We start from the raw sequence: 18,698 nt of genomic DNA, 5'->3' as shown, positions 1-18,698 counted from the left end.
CGACGCAGCCCCTTCATGGCAGCTCACCGGCGGCCATCTTTTTTCTCTCTTCGCTTTATCGTTCTGCCACTATAGGAAACGAAAACTTACTTTATCTGAGACTTCAAGCACATCTGAAGATGCGCTTGCGGATCTGTCTATTATAGTATTATACCATCGGTGAGTACTTACAAAGTCTTGCAGAGTCTATTCGCGATTATATTTCGCTTATGGTTTGGTATACGGTAAGCCAGAAAAGTATTCGAACGCTTTCAAATGAGAGGTTTGACACTTAAAAAATGCAAGTCATATTATGAATTCCAAAACAATTTTAGTTCTGTAATAATACGTAAGTATTATGATTGTGCATGTTAAGTTTGAACTATCTTCAGCAACGTAAACAATACTTGAGAAGCATTTTTTCGGCAATATCGACCAAACGGACCCCACAAAACTATTCGATCGACGAAGCTTTTAATACAGCAATCCTTAAATTTGACAAGATGTAAACATTGCCTTCCTCGATTTGTGTTCAGATACTTCACAATTTCTACTTTGTTGCTTTATAGCTTTATCTGTGATGAAAAATAAGATAATTGAAGTACATACAGCATTTAAACATTGAGTCTAGTTAGCAAAAGTATAAGATCTATGTATTCTTCATAATATTTCTTATAAAATAACTTTCAAACAAAACAATGTAATTTTCAGCTTGCGATTAGTGCATATAGCTATATTTTGATATTTCAGTGGCTTCACATATGACTAATAATTTGTCATTATTATGGAAAATAAAAAAATGAGACTTCTGATGTTGAATCCATAAAACTTATTAGCACAGAGTACTCTTGTAGAGACAAAATTTTGATGTTTTTCAGAAGAGTGGATTGTTTACGATACATGACATGATAAATCTGAAAATTTACAAACTAAAAGTTCAGTGGTACTGGAGTTGAAGTCCTTCAAATTTAACATGCAAAACTTTGATGTTTATGCATTATTATTTATGAATAACATTTTTCAATTCATTCAAATACTTTCATGGTTTACCAATGCACTGTGATTTCTTGGTTATGGTATTCATTGAGTTCAATGCTTGAACGAACATCAATTATATTGTACGAGAAGAATATTATATACTTTCTCTATAAATTGGCATTGTCCCTTTGCTGACACTTTCTACAAAACAATACAATACACATAAACACTATTGAGGTTAGGAACACCGACCGATATATTTTGTTTTAATTCTGATTTTATAATTTTACTGACAGAGATTTGTGAACTTTTAATTAAATTCTGTAAAATTTATTATATCGTTATTCATTGTTACAAAAGCGTATCAACGCAACAAATGTTAAATGACATTTCTAAGTAATGCTTGTTACTCGAATATTTGACGTACAAAAAGTCGAACGTATCTTTTTGGTTAACATCCGCCATTATTTTGTGTTTTGTTTTAATTCGCGACAGAAATATACACGCTGAATACTTCACAAAAATAGCTTTTTTACTATAATAATTAACAGACACGATTGGGAATGACATCCATGGAATTTTGTGAAAAGTGACCTAATTGTTTTCCTCTTCTACTCGCTTCTGCTACTCAGATTACGTTACAACGCTGTATTGCGATTTGTAATTCGTTGATTGCAAGCAAATTATGACATCATACATCATTTGAGTAGATTCATACACTCAAATGACATTGACACATTTGCTGTAAGTTGTAATCAAGTACATCTACTTTATTTATCGTTTTGCAACGCTATAGGCTTTCTCTTGTTTCATAAACAAAATTTATAATGAAACGTTTTCATGTTTTTTTTTCTTTATAAAATAAGATTAATAATGTATATTATCAAAGGGTTTATTGATTTTTTCTCAATTAGATTATCTCTACTGTATTTTGCATTTACATATAAAGGAACTTATCAAATTCATAGTAAGATATTTCATACTGAAATTGATATACTGTTGATACTAGTATATACAATGTTTCACCAGCACTGAAGCTAGCTTTTCAAGTGTTAAATAATACATTGACATTGGTGTGCATTATGTAGCATTTTCTTTGTTGTTCATCTAAACAATTATAATAATTGCTATAATTAGTGAACTGAGCTGTGAGTTTGATAATTGGTTAATGTTTTTCTTTTTATGGAAATGTTAAACAGAATCAATGAATTTCAAATTGCTTGAGTCATAACTACAGTTTCGATTGAAATTTAATATTTAAGTTACAACAGTGACTTGCATCAGCCAAACCAAAAGGCTAGATTTCTACATTAAATTTCATCGCAGTGGTACTAAGAATGGATACAATGGATCAAGATGTATTGACAGTACTGAAACTTTTAATGATAGGTGAATCAAATGTTGGAAAGTCAAGGTATTTATCAAACAGAATAAATTAATTTTATCTAATCAATATACTTATATCACAATCTTTGTATTAGCATCATTCTTAGATTCACGGAGGATGAATTCTATGAGAATATGCAGAGCACAGTTGGTATGGATTATAAAACTAAACAGATCACAATTGATGGCAATACAGTGAAACTTGCTATTTGGGTTAGCTGTTTTAATAAAAAGCATTACAAAAATGCTATCTACAGTGATGCCTGTTAGGTTGCAAAATGATTAGGACACAGCTTGAAAAACAGAAATATGAAACTTCATTACTCTTATCTTGCCAGCTTGCTATATTTTTATTGAGCGGGAGAGTATAAAACAGTAAAAGCATGTGGGAAATGATCATAGCAAATAGGAAACAGTGAAAGCAAGTGAGATACAGTTAACATTTGATTATCTTTGTCCTTTACGATTGCATATTCCTCCCCTAACTTAGGATTATTCTGATATGTTTGTGTTTGGTATTATTTTTATTAATTTATTTAATTATTTTCATGTTACAAATTTTAAAGTAAAAAATACAAAATTTCTACATCTTTCCTTCAGTAACTTATTAATAAAATGTTGTTAATTAAGGATTACAATGGGAATAGAAAAAAAGTTACTGCAACTTGATAGGCATCATTGTATTAATTACACGAATATAATTTATCAATATTCCATTATAGGATACCGCTGGACAAGAACGTTTCCGTACATTAACGCCCAGTTATTACAGAGATGGTCAAGGTGCTATATTGGTGTATGATGTTACAGATAGAATTACTTTTATAAAGCTGGAAACGTGGCTCAATGAGTTAAATACTTATTGCAATAAAACAGACATTGTTAAAATGGTAGTAGGCAATAAAATAGATTTACCAAATAGAGAAGTGAGTACTGAAGAAGGTTTACAGTTTGCCAGAAGACATCAAACTTTATACATTGAAAGTAGTGCCAAAACGGCAGATGGGATTAAATGTTGTTTTGAAGAACTTGTACAAAAGGTATATTATAGCTCAATATACTGTGAATCATGAGCTGCGTTCAATTTAAGAAGTTAATGTTACTTGCAGATAATACAAACACCAGGTCTTTGGGATCGACATGCGCTTCTTAAATCGTGCGGCAATGGTAATATGGGAGGGGCAAGACATAGAGGTCACAGAGGAATACATTTGGCAAATGATACTCAATCATTTGAGCCAAATGGCTCAAACTGTTATTGTGAGCTGCTTTAACTAATTATAATATAAAATTAAGCCGGTGATAATTGCGACAAAGCTACACTTTAATGTATGGTCTAAACTCTGTTTGAAAACTAGATAAAGTGTGATAATATGAATGAAAAACATGAATAACAGTACAGCATGTTATTGTTTCGTGTTCGTCATGGCAAGAAATGTTTTACACGTGTATCAAAGATATATATGAGTTTGCTTTCAAGTTCTAATTCTTTGTTAAATTGTTGGATTTTATATAAGTATTTGTAATACTAAATTTGTATTCATGTAAATATATCTTGCATACGTGCATAGTTTAATGATTAATAAATATTAGTAGAACTTCATTAATATCGTAAGCAAACGTTGTATTATTAACTCCTATGAATTACATTTTTGTATAAGTGTTCGTATATTTCAAAGTGTTATATTTTCATTTTTATTTGTAGGTTAATTCGTTTGAATGTTGTTTTACACAATATATGAATGCAATGCATATCGTTATACATATGTATGTATAATAGTGTAACCAATGTACAATAAATTTCTTTAGTCTTTTACTGTCATATATATTTATTTTATGAAGAGTGAGCAAAAGAATGTATAGTATTCGTCCTACAGGCAAAACTATTGTAATGTACTTGTAAATAAAAAACTTTCTGTATTTAAAATATTTGTCCTTAATATACTTAGATTGTTCTACATTTTCATTAAATATTTGAATGGAATAATTTTAACTATTTTTGTATATGCGGTGACTAAGCGGCTGATTGCCGCTTTAACAAATCAAATTCAAACAATTGCCTGTTAAAACATTTGTTTTGGTATTTTTATTTAATTTTGAAAACTAATTTGACATGCATATATAACAATGTAATATGAAGCAATTTATGTCTGTTGATCAAAGCCGTGTATATAAGGAGGAAAACAACGATTATACAGAAAATTTAAGGTAAAATGTAATAGCGATTAACCGGAAGTATTTCTGCTAAATCTTGAATTGATTAACGGATCTTCTCTTTAAAAATTTTAATACTTACAGAAAAGTCTCACCTACGTCTTTATCATGCGTATCAACAGAAGAAGCATTAAGTAAAACGAAATTAAATATTGGTCTGACGGACAAAGGACTTCAATTGTATGGAACCTGGAACAGGACTAAATTATTAAAGCTAATCACACACAAACTCAAACAATGTATTCGTGATCAATTGAGTTCAAAAAGATTTTTAACCGATCCTACAAATAACAGGCGATTATGGATCACTATTCAGAGTGGATTATATAGTACATATGTTTTAAAAACTTTGCAAAAGAAAGGTGCTAATTTTTACTTATACAAAGTTAAACATTTTTTAGTTAATATATAACAATTTTTAGGTATGTCTGTACATACCATCATAAAAGCAATGAAACTTGGACTACTTAAACTTAATCGTTGCGAAGTCTTCTATTTCAAAAGTTTCAATGTAGATCCATACATATTGCAATTCCAAGATATGTGGTCAAGAAAATTCAGTGACGAGCTTATCTCAAGTTTAAGATCTACAGGTTTAAGCGAATCAGAGTGTTGGTATATCATTGTACATGGAATAGAGTTACAAAATTCGCATATTCTTTGTCAGTTGATGTTAAGTGGCATCGACGTTCCTGGAATTATAAATTGGCGATCTCCTGTCAATCATGCCTCGCCAAAAATAATTAAATTTCTGAAACATATTGGAATAGAAGAAAGTATTATACAATTAGTAGAGCAGTATGGAATTGATGAAGAAACTGAGCAAATATTGATCGACATAGGATTTTATGAAATGGAAGAAAAATGCTCAAATCTAGAGGTCTAAACATGATTTGAGTAATAAACAATTCAACAAACTCCTTTATTCTATATACTAATGTGTTTTTTTATGTACAATATTATACTTGACATGCAGGAAATATTATGTGAATGTAGTTTTACTATGTTGGATTCAGATACCAATAGTTTAGAAATGATACAAAATATTTGTGAAGTAAATCATTCAAGAAGCATTACTACTCCCACTGATACACTAGATTATTTCCAACAATGCCCTTGTCTGTGTCACCTTGTAGCAGAAAAGAACACAGTAGAAGAATTGTCTGTACAAAGAAATGATTATTTGAGGTAAGTGATTACTGAACATCATTTGGCATTAAATATAAGAATTGGATATGTAGAAGGATGATACAGTAACAAGTACATAGAAATTGAATATGTTGTGGAATATATTCAGAAATTATATTATCATAACTATATTGTGATTACTTTATAATTATATAATTATAATGATTACAAGATGATTATAATATAAGCTAATTTCTGATTCCCCAACTCCGTAATTTCTTTTTTTTTTATTTATCTGTATGTATTTAAACTGAATTCATTACAATTATCCTATGTATGTGTACAGTTTAGTTTTAAGAAAAATGTAGTTGGAGATATGTAAATTGCATTACTCGTTTAACCCTTTTTACTCTCCTAAATGATGATATCATTAACCTCATGATGCATTTCCAAAAATCGCCAACAGCGTTCTTCTTGAAACAGACTGTCTGTATCAGTTACCTTTATACTTGAAACTCTACATGGATTCTTTACAATCATTCAATTACGCAATTCATTGTAAACCAATTGCCGAAGAATTACTCAATCCTTCCATTTTGTCATAAACACTTATCCTTGATATCTCTATATCTTCTAGATGTTTCATTAATAGTTTTCCATATCACATTTAGTATAACCATATTTCTTAAATACACCAATAGTCTATTTCGTTTTTACTCTCGTCTTTTGTAATGATAGACAAAATATTATGGTGCCAGTGTCGTGGACAATGGCAAAGGTTCTAAATTATAAACCTTCGGATCCAATACATTATATGGCGTATCAACTATTACGTTGGAAAAACAATAATGTTACACAAAATAAAAAGGATACCATCCACAACATTATCGCATTAGCTACAACAGCAATGGATCGTAAACTTATCGTTAGCACTATTTATAATTGTCAATATTTAAAAAATAGTTCCGTTCTATAAAACTAATACAGTAGTTAATATTATACAATAGTATAAAACGTCTACCTATGTTTTAAATAGCTGAGGAGACTTTCAGAAGAAGAAAAACTACTTGAACGTCTGAACGATGAAGCTATTAAAAATACTCCCTGTACCATCTGCAAAGAATATCAGAAATTACATCGTATCAAACAAAGATGTTGGAGATGTTCGAAAAACCTGGCAAAAAAGTATGAAATTTGTAAATTTCCACAAATGTGTAACTCTTGTGAAATTGATGAAAAGCAATTGGAAAAATACGACATTTGCGAATTCTCACAAATGTGTAGTTCTTGTATAATCAATGAAATCGATAAAAATACACAAAGAAAATATGAAATTTGCCAATTTCCACGAACGTGTAGTTCTTGTAAAATCAATGAAGCTGAGAAAATTACGTCAAGAGAATATGAAATTTGCGAATTCCCACAAACGTGTACTTCTTGTAAAATTAATAAAGTGGACAAAATTATGCCAAGAAAATATGAAAACTGCGAATTTTAAGAAACATGTAGCTATTCTAATGTCACTGTATCGAATGAAAACAACCACTATCTGTCGGCTACACATTTGGAGCGTGCTGATAAAGTATTAAAGTATTATTAAAATATAAATGTTCAAAACACTATTTAGTAAAAATTGCTTAAAAATGTATTTATTTTGTATTTCGTTTTGTACGCTTATCTCAAGTTTACTAAAACAGTATGTTGATGTTGTAACTACACAAAAGTAATGTATACAAAGGAATAAATATTCAACATTACAATGAAAGATACGTTTTACATACATCATGGCAGTGATTTTAATTGGAATTCTTAAATAATTCTTTAAAAAATAATGTAATTATAAATTTCAGTAATTTTTTGGTTACATTATTAGTTAATGCAAAATAAAATTATATATCAAATTTCGATTATATTTCCTACCAAAACATGGATAGCCTTAAATACAAATGCGTATACATGAGTTCTGATGATACATGGTGTTCAGACCACATTTATTACAATTAACAATGTACACTCTTCGCTAAGAATTTCTTTGTGTGAATTTAAAGCAATCCTTAGTTTAAAAGTATGATAAACAATGCTGGTTTCATGGAAGCATTGCCCATCGTAATATCAAAGGATATAATTGAAATTATTAGCATTAATGATATTCTCTATTTTTGTATAAAAAAAACATTATCTATTTAAAGCATAAAAAACGGCTTAGTGTTACATTAGCAATGTAACCACTGCTAACGTGTCATTGTATATAAAATATAAAAACGATTTCTGTAGAATTAATGATTCAGGTACTACTATAATGAATCAATGATACAAACTATTTGTGTATAGTAGATTGAAAAGTGAAACTAACATGTAAAGACATTACTCGATGAATTCTGTAATGATTTATTTCCAGCTTCCAGCACTCTTCTTCATACGTGTCAACTATTTTCATTCTGGACAAAGATACAGAGTATGTCAATAAAATAGTAACGTATCAAAATATATTTTTGCATCTATTTGTTTGGTCTATATCCTGAGCTACTAACAGAATGGGGTTTCCTATTATGATAAACTTTCCTTCGCACGTTAAGTAAAGACGGAAGTACATAGTAAAATAATAGTTAAGTCTGTATTTGTATGGACGTTTTTTACAGTCTATTAATAACTGCTCGCAGATCGTTTCATCTATGCTTTAAGTTACTGAAATAAGTTATCGTCACGTATAATGATGTATTTTCCGTTTATATAATCTGATCATAAAGTGTGGCAATGATTGTGATGAACACAGAAAAATTTGGTAGCACGCGAACGTGGAATTTGGTAGCTTTTTGTGCAAACCATGTAATTTAAACTGAATATACTTGAAGTTTGTTGATTTTAGTTTTCTCTTCTTCGGATTCATCTCGACAAATCATAAGTGTGTGAGAAATACCACAGGTAATGGCAGTAATGTATAAACCTTCCAGTGCTTTCACTTCCATCGGAGTAGTCGAGGATTTACGCATTTCGCCAAAACCCTGAAATAATTAATTGAGATAAAAGAAATTTAACTCAAAAGTGTTTAAAGATTTATGTAAATCTTTTTTATGAAATTATGTACCAATTCGCCAAATGTCGGACTAGCACCCCAAGCAATAACCGACTCATCAGCTGCGACTACTACGCTAGTTTGAGAACAACCAACACATCTAATTTCCCAGCCAGACAAATCTTGAATTGGTTTTGGATACATATTGGCTTCTCCAGTACGTTTTGTTTGTCCAAACATTAAGGCTGTTCCATGGACATTAATGGCAATACTATAGGTACTACCACAATGCACGGCTCTAACACCACGATTAGGTGGTTCTAAAAACTTAATTAAACGAGGCACGAACTCATCTCGTTGCTCATTGTGACCCAGGCGGCCAATACCGCCAAATCCCCAAGAAAATGCACGATTTTTACTATCAATAGCGACGGTATGATAATGACCGCAACTGAAGTCTGTAATCTCCACACGATCCAAAGGTGTAAGATGGCCATCTTTTGATCTTTCAACGTAAAAAACGATTCTCTTAGGCACTTTTTCAAAATGAAACGCCATCTTTGCGTTTGTTATAAAATATTTTCCATCAGTGTTATGACCTAAGGCTCCATATTCTGGGCTTCCAAATGAGTGCAAGCCACCTTTTATATCTAGAATCATTGAAAATTCTGCACCACATCCTACTTTCACTATAGGTGGACCAGTATATTTAACTTTAGTAGCAGAAATAATGCACGCATCAGATTTTCCAACACCGCATTGGCCTAATTTATTGTCTCCGGCTGCGAAAACTATGCCACGACTTGTTAAAAATAAGGTGTGATTACGACCACAAGATGCTGCTATAACGGTATGTCCCTTCAGTGCTGTAACTTCGGTAGGTTCATCTCGACGTTTCATATCGCCGACACCCAACTGCCCTGTAAAAATTATTTCATAAAAATTTACGAAATCTTAATCTTTTCAGCGACGAAATTTGTACAGTGAAATAAAATTTCTTAATTTTTTAAGAAACATAACGAGTTATCTGGGTACTGAATTGAAATTATATGGCCTAACAAATTTCTAAAGTTTCCAGTTTAATCAAAGTATATTTACTTACATCAGAATTCTTAATTCTATAGATATGTTTGACCTAGAGATATGTTTTACCTTTTATTCATTTACCTTTATCATTTCTACCAAAAGCAAGGCATCTATTATCCTCCGTAACAATAATACTATGAGAAGCTGCAGGACCAGAGGCAACCAATCTAACGCGTGCGCCATTCAGGTTTTTAAAAGTATGCGGTGTCCATAAACTGCGTCCCACATTAGCCTTAACTCCTTTTGGTGGAGCTTTGCGACCAGCCATTTCCCAATTTGTGAGACCACACATGAGTAGTGTTCCAGGTTTTCCCCACCCACCCTGTAATAAATATACATGACCTAATTCTTGAATGACATAATGTTTGGCTTAAATATTAATACTTGAGTAATTTGCCAATCTTAATAACCTCAAGTAACTTTCTTTACTAAAAACCTATTAAATGTTTTATTGTAACTATAATATTCTGACAATTTGCAATTTATACTGTGTTGTTTCATGACTTTGTTTATAATGGAAAATAAAGTAATTAAGGTAGTCAATTATATTAAAATATCGACTCTTTAAAAATAAATTCATTCATCATCTATATTATTGCTATATGAATTAGTGAAATTACATATCCTGCTGAAAGGGTCTGCATGTTCTAGACTAGAATTATAACGCCAAGGTTTGGACAATGAAAAATTTGTTGTGCATCTGGTAGGTATGTTCGAATACATTTTACTTACCATATGCAAATTGAAAGTGTGTCCATTCAGAAGTTTGTTAAAGACTTTTGTTTTGTTTGAAAGTTATTTTATAGTAAACATAAATTAAATAAGTAAACTTTATACTTTCCCTAATTAGATTAAATGTTTTAAGACTAGATATACCTTGATTACTTTATTTTTCATCATAAGCAAAATTATAAAGCGACAAAAGGAAAATTGTAAAGTGTCCTAATATTACAGTTACTCACTGCAGTTGTGAAACTCTCATCAGCGTTGTAAATATCAAAACCGCGTCCTGGTCCTTTAGACCTCGATATACTTTCCAATATAAAACACAAATATATATAATATCACCTCAGGTGGTGGTAATTCTGGGATACTGGAGACATCGGTAAGATCATCTTCGACAGCGTCCTCACCCTCAGCATTCGAACCGGTCTCGGCGTCATCAACATCCGAATCATGCTCGCTAGAGATGTCTTCTTCATCGTATTCGACCTTTCTCGATTTTGTACGGTTCTTGTTGTTCGTCGGATTTTTCCGTTTAGTCGACATATCGGTAGATTTCGTTTATTTAAAACTTATTAACGATTCAAAATCGGTTTTGTGGGACGCAGGTACAATGACATTTATCGTTGTAATGGCGCTGAGATCTGTAGTCTGTAGTGTACCGTTCGACAAATGGACAACAAAAATGCAGCCACCTGGCGCTCAAAAATCATAATAAAACCATGCTCCAGGGATAAGCACAATGCAAACTCAAGTTTATGATTGTAAATCGCCAACGCATTCCGTGTTCCGTTCCTTCTGAATTTAGAGAACGTAGAAATTGAACCACAATTTTCTGAGACCGCGCCAAAAATGAAATCTGTATAATAAATCGTACATAATATTAAATCAACTAACCCACTTGCTCGGAATTTAAATTTTTCGTTATGATAACATAAACAAAACGATATTTCATTATGAATTATATTAAAAAGAAAAATGTTTTCAATTGCATAATGTTTCATGAAAGCACTAGAATGAAAACTTTATAAACAATCAAATGAAGATAGCAAACATACTTTTATTGTTTATAAAGTTTCAAGGCCGAACTTGCAAAATCAGGCCCTGGAGCCGCATCCGCCAAAGTGTAACGAATATATTAAAACCAGAATTATTAGAAAATATTGCTTCTTTGCTTCAATATCCTGGAAAAAAGTCATGCTAGCCTAATCGCTCTGTCCTCGTCTCTCCTGCAATTGTTGTATCGCCCTCTCTGTCCTTGTCCCGGAGTTTCCTACTTTTTCCGCAACTGTCGCTGAAGTCAACTCGGAGTTTGGCTCTGGCTCCTGCGCAGTGCGCACCCTTAACCTCTGCTGCAACGTCATGCTTAATTCGCATTTATGTCGTTGACGTGTTATTCCGTCCGTTTCATACTGTCGGTTAGTATATATTCCTGTTAAATCTGAAACATTCGTCATTCGTAGTACTTCGATTGAAGTTTATTATCATCTTTCAATTTGGCAACGTTGAAGAAGAAATTGTTTTTGTGATGCACGTATAAAAATTCATAAAAACAATAGGAGAGTGTATTATTGAAAGTGATATTCATTTTATTTTTTATGTGAAATGTTAATTGTAATACACCAAAGATATTCTTAAAAATTTGGTTCAACGTAATTTTAGGTATGTATTTGTTTAAAATTATATTTAAATATATATTTCGGAAATTTTCCAAATATTTAAAATTTTTATTTTTATTTTCTTGTTATACATTTTCCTGTGCTCTATTTGTCTTGATTGAACTGAATTCTTTACGTTTATCTTCTTAATTGTAGTACTTTTCGATAAATTTGTTATTTCAATTGTTATGAAGTGTGTGGAATGTTGGAGGTTATAATTTACAAATGTAGATCGTCATCGTATACGAACTTGATCTGATGCAAGATGTACTGGTTTTTTTATAATACTCTTGAATATTCGGAGACACTGAATAAAGTATACAGTTCTTAGGAAAAAATCTACACGAAATGTGTAACGTATAAAATAAGGTTGGGGTATACAAATTTGCATGTGTTAATGTTTGTAATAAACAATCGTTTTAGGTGTAACAATTTTCAATACTATTAGAAATGTTTGATTGTTCCAAAGAGTGTTACTTTGAATTATTGTATTAAAAGTTTTAATAAAGTTAATATTATAATTTGTTACTATAAGCGTAATTCTTAATTACAGTCATGTGATCCCAGAAATCATACTATTTTGTTTTCCTTAATTCTCTGTAAGCTATTTAACTCCAAAGAGTTGTATTTCTTAGTACTCTTTTAAATTTTTGTCAAAATATGTCATTTTCAAATGTGTGTATACCATATGAACACTTCCTATGATGAAATATATTTTATGCTGCGTACATATTATTTAGTTTCCATTGTACAATAAGTTCTTTCAATATTTGAATAAATAACATTTTCTTTCTGTACAATATTTTTGAATAGATATACAAGAATATGATGCAAGTATATAAATGAGAGTATTGTTGAGAAATACAAAATATGATGTAGTTTCTATTTTAGATTCTTCTCTTCAAACATGGAATTCCCAAATTTAGGCGAGCATTGTTCAGAAAACAGTTGCAATCGATTGGACTTTTTACCATTGAAATGTGATGCGTGCTCTGAAATTTTTTGTACAGAACACATATCATATATCAACCATAGTTGCCCAAGTGCTTATAAAAAAGATGCTCGAGTTCCAGTGTGCCCACTTTGTGATACACCAATACCTATAAAACGTGGTGATTCTCCAGATATTGCAGTTGGACAGCACATTGACAGAGAATGTCAATCAGATTTAAGAAAATCTAGCCAAAAAATTTTTTCAAATAGGTATATACATATATTTAATGATACTGTTTTGAAATAGACATGCTTTTTAGTAAGTAGTAAGTTATACAATTTTCATTTTTTAGATGTTCATCGAAAGGTTGCAAAATCAAAGAAATAGTTCAAGTGCATTGCTCTGATTGCGGTGAGAACTTCTGTTTGAAGCACAGACATCCAACAGATCATGCATGTATAGGTCATGAGGAAGCCATTCGAAGGAAGAGACTTGATACTTTAAAAAATAATGTACAAATGAATAGAAGAAATGGTGAAATCATGAAAAGTTACCAAGGTAGTATGAATGAAGATGAAGCTCTTGCGAGAGCTCTTCAGGCTTCCATGTTGGATGAAGATGTAGCGGCTAGGCGAAGAACACTCGAGACTGTGCCTTCCGGAAACAGAGATAGGTGTAGACTCTCTTAAATTTGTTCCATTTGTACAATTTTTCTAAATCCTTAAGGTACATTGTCAAACTGCACAAGTATAAACAAATTGTTACTTCTTCAAAAGATTCTAATCTTTTTTTATTCGCGGTAACGAATACGTTAAAAATGTAACTCATTCTCAGAATGAAGTTGACTGCTCAAGGTTGTCAAGAGGTTATTTACTCCCTCTTATGTCATTTTATTTTACATTCCTTCACGTAACTGTTTAATCGCATGATTCTTAACGCTTGAATAGAAATAATTTTAAAGTAGGATTCGTATTTCTGGTGTTATTCATAACAGGAAAAATGTACTTTAGTTGATTTTGTCCTGACAACTTCAGCTTTCCACTTCACTATTTTACAGAAAACTTATTCGTGTGAATTTTGAAAAACTTCAGTAAGTATTTGTAAAAGTTTCTTAAACTACATTTCATACTGAAGAGTAAAATTAGATTAATACATACCATACATGTCATAAAATAAATACTATGACTTCCAATGAAAACCTTGTAGTTTTATTAGAATTATTTAATGTTATAAATAAACCAATTTAATTAGTTCTGCAATTTTTATACTTTACTATATGTGTACTGAAACATTTCGTCGCACTTTGTTGCATTGTAAATATTTTCAGTCGAAATGTTAATAATATTATACATTATTTCGCGTGTATATAAACTATAAGAATTATACTTGTTGCACAAAATGTATAGTACAAAATTGTTTGTGGAACTTATGTTACGCGATATCTACATTGTAAACAATTGTAAAAAGAAGATTAATTTAATGATATTAGTAATCTTATCTGTTAAATTTGTGTAAAACTTTTAAATTATATCAAAGGGACATTCTCAATAGATAAGAATGTATTATGATAGTAGATACAGCTTATTGTTAATTTTTATCGAAACGTATATTTGTTTCGTTATGTGACACAATCGATTTTTAGATGCTTAGAAACTTTTATGAAATAATATGTATTATATTTCTCAACTTATTTATTTTTCACCTCAAACATAATTCTATCTGTATTGTTAAGATTAATATAACTATAAATGCAATGTTAATGTTAATTGACAATGAAATAGAAATAAATTTGTATATTTATCGAATAAGTATACTATTATTATAAATGAGGTATTGGATAGATATTACCATTAATGCATGCTCTGCTAACAAATTGAAGGAATACTTTATACTTTCCGAGAAAATAACGAAGTTTGTAGTTTTACAATTTAGTGAAAAATAGTTTAAAATAAGTACAGAACATATGTCCCCATAATGGTATTTTAAGTTAACTTAAAAGTTTTAAGTAAATTGGCCTTGGAAATGAAGAGTTTATCAAGAAGACAAATAGATTAAACAATCGCTCTTCATATTGTAGGTGGAACAAAGCTCCAAATTTATTAAATCCTCTTGCAAAAGTGATTTCTTGATATTGGCTGTCTCACGAACGTCTTCAAAGAATTATTGTTTTTCATACTTGTCAATTTTATTTTGGCAAGAAATGGTTGAATAAAGATCTGAAACTTCGAAACGCAATCAAAATCAATGTCTTTGAATTAATGTAACATTTATAATGCATAATTAATATTAATAACGAATTAAAAACGTTAGCGTATGGCCATTTTTTAAATTTGGTTACTGTCGGTTTTAATTTGGAAATACAGGAACGCAAACATCAAAGGTCCCAACAAGAGTTTCCCCTCTGTAAAATTACTCTGTGATAAAATGATTGACACTATGTACTATGTCTAATCTCTGATAACCTATCCTAATGTCGCATAGGCCAACATGGACGTAATGTGTCATGACGGAAACGTGATACAACGTCATCATAGAGCACAGTATTAGAAAATTAGTGTATGATTTGTGCACCGTGATTATTCATTATTGTAAACTTATTTTGTATCAACAATTCCCGTTACTTGAATATATGTTTTGTACTTGAAATAGTGTGCGATTTTATACTGGAAATATGTATTACGAAGAGAGAAGTTCTTTGAACGTGATTTGTAATGATAATAATGTAAAACTGTTTACCGAAATTTGTTTGACCATTAATATTTTATCAATAGCATTTAAATATATTTAGGTAATATTTTTGCAGGCAGTAGTCATTGATCTTCGAAGTGATACTCTTACAAAACCAACCAAAAGGATGAGGGAAGCAATGTTTAATGCTGAAGTTGGCGATGATGTTTATGGAGAAGATTCAACTGTTAAAAGTAGATTAATACATATAAACATTCAAGCCAATTATACAATACAAAAGTTCATATTTATATTAAGTTGGTATACATGATATGTTGTTTTTCTAAAGTTTGAAGTTTATGCAGTCTAATTGCACCATTTGGCTATAGATCATTGTTACAATTGTAATCCAACCATGCCTGGGAAGCATGTTAAATTTTAGAAAAGGGCACTTTAATTACTGGTACATGAAATGGTATCAATATTTGAGTTATGGAACATAGTAGTTAATTCCACAGTCCGTAGTTGATCCTCAGTAATCATTGTTACTTCATGAAGTTATTCTATGATACTTGTATGCAAGGTATTGAAGATTGGAAAGTCTTGATTTAGTCTTAGTTGTATCCAAGGACAATGAACGAGGACGTGAGAATTTACCACTGTGGGTAATACCCTTCCCACTCACTATTCGAGATGCTTGATTAATGCAAGTACCTACCCTTAAAATGCCAAGCTATCCGAATATCAAGTTTCCATCTCTTTCCGAATCCGATGTCGTGAATAGGGGTGTCCATTCGAAAAAATCGAGTTGACCTTGGAATGACCTCTAAAATTAATCTCGAAGTAAAGCTCAAATCACTTCATGGTCCCTTTTGATCTCTACAACCTTTACCCGAGTCATATCTTATGACCACCTACTGGTACCGAAGATTCCACGATGTCAACTCTTTTGACCTCAGATTAACCTCTAGAGGTCACAGCCAACCTTGAGAAGAAGACTATATCTCAAATTTCCCCCTCTTCCCGAATTTGACCTCAATGATGAGGGTTTCTATTTGAAAAATGAAAGTTGATTTTCGAATGACCTTCAAGACCATGACTAAGGTCAAATTTGAAGTTACGGAAAAACAAATTTTTTTTAAACCTTAAAAGTGGTGTCGAGTCAGTGTTTACCAATAATGCATAGATCCCGAGATAAGGGGTGGGTCCGTGGGTACTTTTTGAATGTCCTGTATATACTACATAATAAGCTCATAAATTGTTTATAATCTGTCCTGAAATCATTAATTTTTAGAGTTGGAAGAAAAAGCAGCAGAAATGGTTGGAATGGAAGATGCAATATTTGTATGTTCTGGAACTATGGGAAATTTAATTGCTAGTAAGTATAGCAATGAATTCATAATAAATTAAATCGGAATTAAAATTTGTTTGTAATTTAAATTGAAGATTTCATCAATCAATAATATTTGTTGCATTAACATGTACCATTTAAGGAAATTGTTGTTCAAGTTGTTCAATGAAAAAATGTTATATTATAGTAATGAATCACTGCGACGTGAGAGGCAGCGAGGCATACTGCGGTGACTCTGCCCATTGTTTATTACACGAACAATGTGGTGCTTCTCAAATCGCAGGTGTAAACCTTCGTCCATTGCGGAATAATTCTGATGGGACATTTGACCTTTGTGAACTTGAATCTCTACTTCGAAAAGACAGACATCACGAGCCAATTTCTAAATTGGTTCTCGTGGAAAATACAATAGATGGAAAAATTGTTCCACAAAGTTGGATCATAGAATTAGTAACTTTTTGTAAGAAACATAATTTGAAGTTGCATATGGATGGAGCACGATTGTGGAATGCATCTGTAGGATCTGGAAAATCTGCTAAACAAATCGTTTCAGGTTTTGATTCTGTGACTTTTTGTCTTAGCAAGGGTTTAGGTACATTTTTTTCTTCAAGGTTCTTTATACATCTTCATGTGGTCTTAGAATAATTTCAACTTTCTTCAATACAATGTTTAAATTAATAGAGAAGCACAGTTATCTGTTATTATTAACGAATTTTTAAAGAAAAAAAAATTATTTGCTATTCAGGTGCCCCTATAGGATCCCTTCTTTGTGGAAGCAAGGAATTTGTTGCTAAAGCAAGAAGAGTGAGGAAAGTGCTAGGTGGTGGTATGCGACAAGTTGGTATTCTTGGCGCAGCCGGACTTGTAGCTCTTGAAGACACGATTCCAATTTTGAAAGATGATCACAGAAGAGCTTTGTATTTTGCCTCTTCCATAAATGATATTCAGTCGACGATATTTACAGTCGATTTAAAAACCGTACAAACAAACATGGTTTTTGTACGCGTTGATCCCGACCTTGTTTCTGCAACAGATTTTGCTAATCGCTTACGAAGTGTTTGTGATGACAATGACGATGACAAGATTATTGTGAAATGTTTGGCTCTAAACGAGTCATTTGTTAGGTTCGTGTTCTTTCATGAGATTACGGATAATCAATTAATGCTGGCTATCCGAAAGGTTAAATATGTTATTGCAAAATTAGACTCTAGGATTTCATTGTCATAGTGGATGCATATGTATTTCTTGCCATGATGTAGTCTGTATGCTTTAGTAGTTTTTAAGGGAGCCTGCCACTTCAGTGAAAAAAAGAATGAAATAAAAATGGAAATATTCCTATGATAAAATTGATTATTCTTACTTATCAATATGTATCCTTTTATAGGCATCGAGAACAATTCGTTATCATAAATCTACGAAATATAAATTATCTAAAACTCACATTAAAATCTATTAGTTTCAAAAATACAAACTAGTCGCTTGAAATTTGCGAAGTAAAATTTAAAGGAATGAGAAAAATGTTTTTTTTTAATGAGAAAAAACTTTAGAAACATATTTTTAAATAGGTCAGTTTTCAGATTT

General features: G+C 31.2%; 5 protein-coding genes across 9 annotated transcripts; 4 read left to right on the top strand and 1 right to left on the bottom strand.

Moving 5' to 3' along the window:
* Positions 1-19: 19 nt before the first annotated feature.
* On the top strand, positions 20-4,157 carry LOC128889863 (ras-related protein Rab-18). 3 transcript variants are annotated; one of them, XM_054147903.1, is made up of 6 exons: positions 1,191-1,701; positions 2,157-2,371; positions 2,439-2,556; positions 3,066-3,383; positions 3,453-3,603; positions 4,049-4,157. In XM_054147903.1, exons 2-6 carry the CDS (start codon positions 2,295-2,297, stop codon positions 4,051-4,053), a joined length of 669 nt encoding a protein of 222 aa, XP_054003878.1. In that variant the 5' UTR covers positions 1,191-1,701; positions 2,157-2,294; the 3' UTR covers positions 4,054-4,157. The 3 variants fall into 3 exon arrangements, with proteins under 3 accessions (XP_054003877.1, XP_054003878.1, XP_054003876.1); XM_054147902.1 differs by lacking the exons at positions 1,191-1,701; positions 4,049-4,157 and adding an exon at positions 20-159 and having other exon boundaries at positions 2,284-2,371; positions 3,453-3,954; XM_054147901.1 differs by lacking the exon at positions 4,049-4,157 and having other exon boundaries at positions 1,194-1,701; positions 3,453-3,954.
* A 271-nt stretch (positions 4,158-4,428) lies between these two features.
* On the top strand, positions 4,429-7,185 carry LOC128889844 (uncharacterized). Its single transcript, XM_054147864.1, has 6 exons — positions 4,429-4,551; positions 4,642-4,919; positions 4,980-5,437; positions 5,534-5,745; positions 6,424-6,610; positions 6,722-7,185. The coding sequence occupies exons 1-6, from the start codon at positions 4,478-4,480 to the stop codon at positions 7,181-7,183; spliced, it is 1,671 nt and encodes a 556-aa protein (XP_054003839.1). The 5' UTR covers positions 4,429-4,477; the 3' UTR covers positions 7,184-7,185.
* A 1,088-nt stretch (positions 7,186-8,273) lies between these two features.
* On the bottom strand, positions 8,274-11,234 carry LOC128889847 (protein RCC2 homolog). The gene is made up of 4 exons (XM_054147871.1): positions 10,853-11,234; positions 9,866-10,106; positions 8,771-9,618; positions 8,274-8,687 (listed from the first exon to the last, which is right to left on the bottom strand). The coding sequence occupies exons 1-4, from the start codon at positions 11,051-11,053 to the stop codon at positions 8,517-8,519; spliced, it is 1,461 nt and encodes a 486-aa protein (XP_054003846.1). The 5' UTR covers positions 11,054-11,234; the 3' UTR covers positions 8,274-8,516.
* A 398-nt stretch (positions 11,235-11,632) lies between these two features.
* Positions 11,633-14,904, top strand: LOC128889865 (AN1-type zinc finger protein 2A). 3 transcript variants are annotated; one of them, XM_054147908.1, is made up of 3 exons: positions 11,633-11,925; positions 13,057-13,368; positions 13,452-14,904. In XM_054147908.1, exons 2-3 carry the CDS (start codon positions 13,073-13,075, stop codon positions 13,786-13,788), a joined length of 633 nt encoding a protein of 210 aa, XP_054003883.1. In that variant the 5' UTR covers positions 11,633-11,925; positions 13,057-13,072; the 3' UTR covers positions 13,789-14,904. The 3 variants fall into 3 exon arrangements, with proteins under 3 accessions (XP_054003883.1, XP_054003881.1, XP_054003880.1); XM_054147906.1 differs by having other exon boundaries at positions 11,830-12,169; positions 13,045-13,368; XM_054147905.1 differs by having other exon boundaries at positions 11,833-12,169.
* A 710-nt stretch (positions 14,905-15,614) lies between these two features.
* LOC128889564 (uncharacterized) lies at positions 15,615-18,344 on the top strand. Its single transcript, XM_054147287.1, has 5 exons — positions 15,615-15,821; positions 15,903-16,020; positions 17,061-17,144; positions 17,305-17,709; positions 17,863-18,344. Exons 1-5 carry the CDS (start codon positions 15,771-15,773, stop codon positions 18,342-18,344), a joined length of 1,140 nt encoding a protein of 379 aa, XP_054003262.1. The 5' UTR covers positions 15,615-15,770.
* Positions 18,345-18,698: the final 354 nt, after the last annotated feature.

This window comes from Hylaeus anthracinus, unplaced genomic scaffold, assembly GCF_026225885.1.
Source record: "Hylaeus anthracinus isolate JK02 unplaced genomic scaffold, UHH_iyHylAnth1.0_haploid 11997, whole genome shotgun sequence".
NCBI lineage: Eukaryota > Metazoa > Arthropoda > Insecta > Hymenoptera > Colletidae > Hylaeus > Hylaeus anthracinus.
Note: the sequence above shows the minus strand (reverse complement) of the source record. Positions and strands in the feature narration are given on the sequence as shown.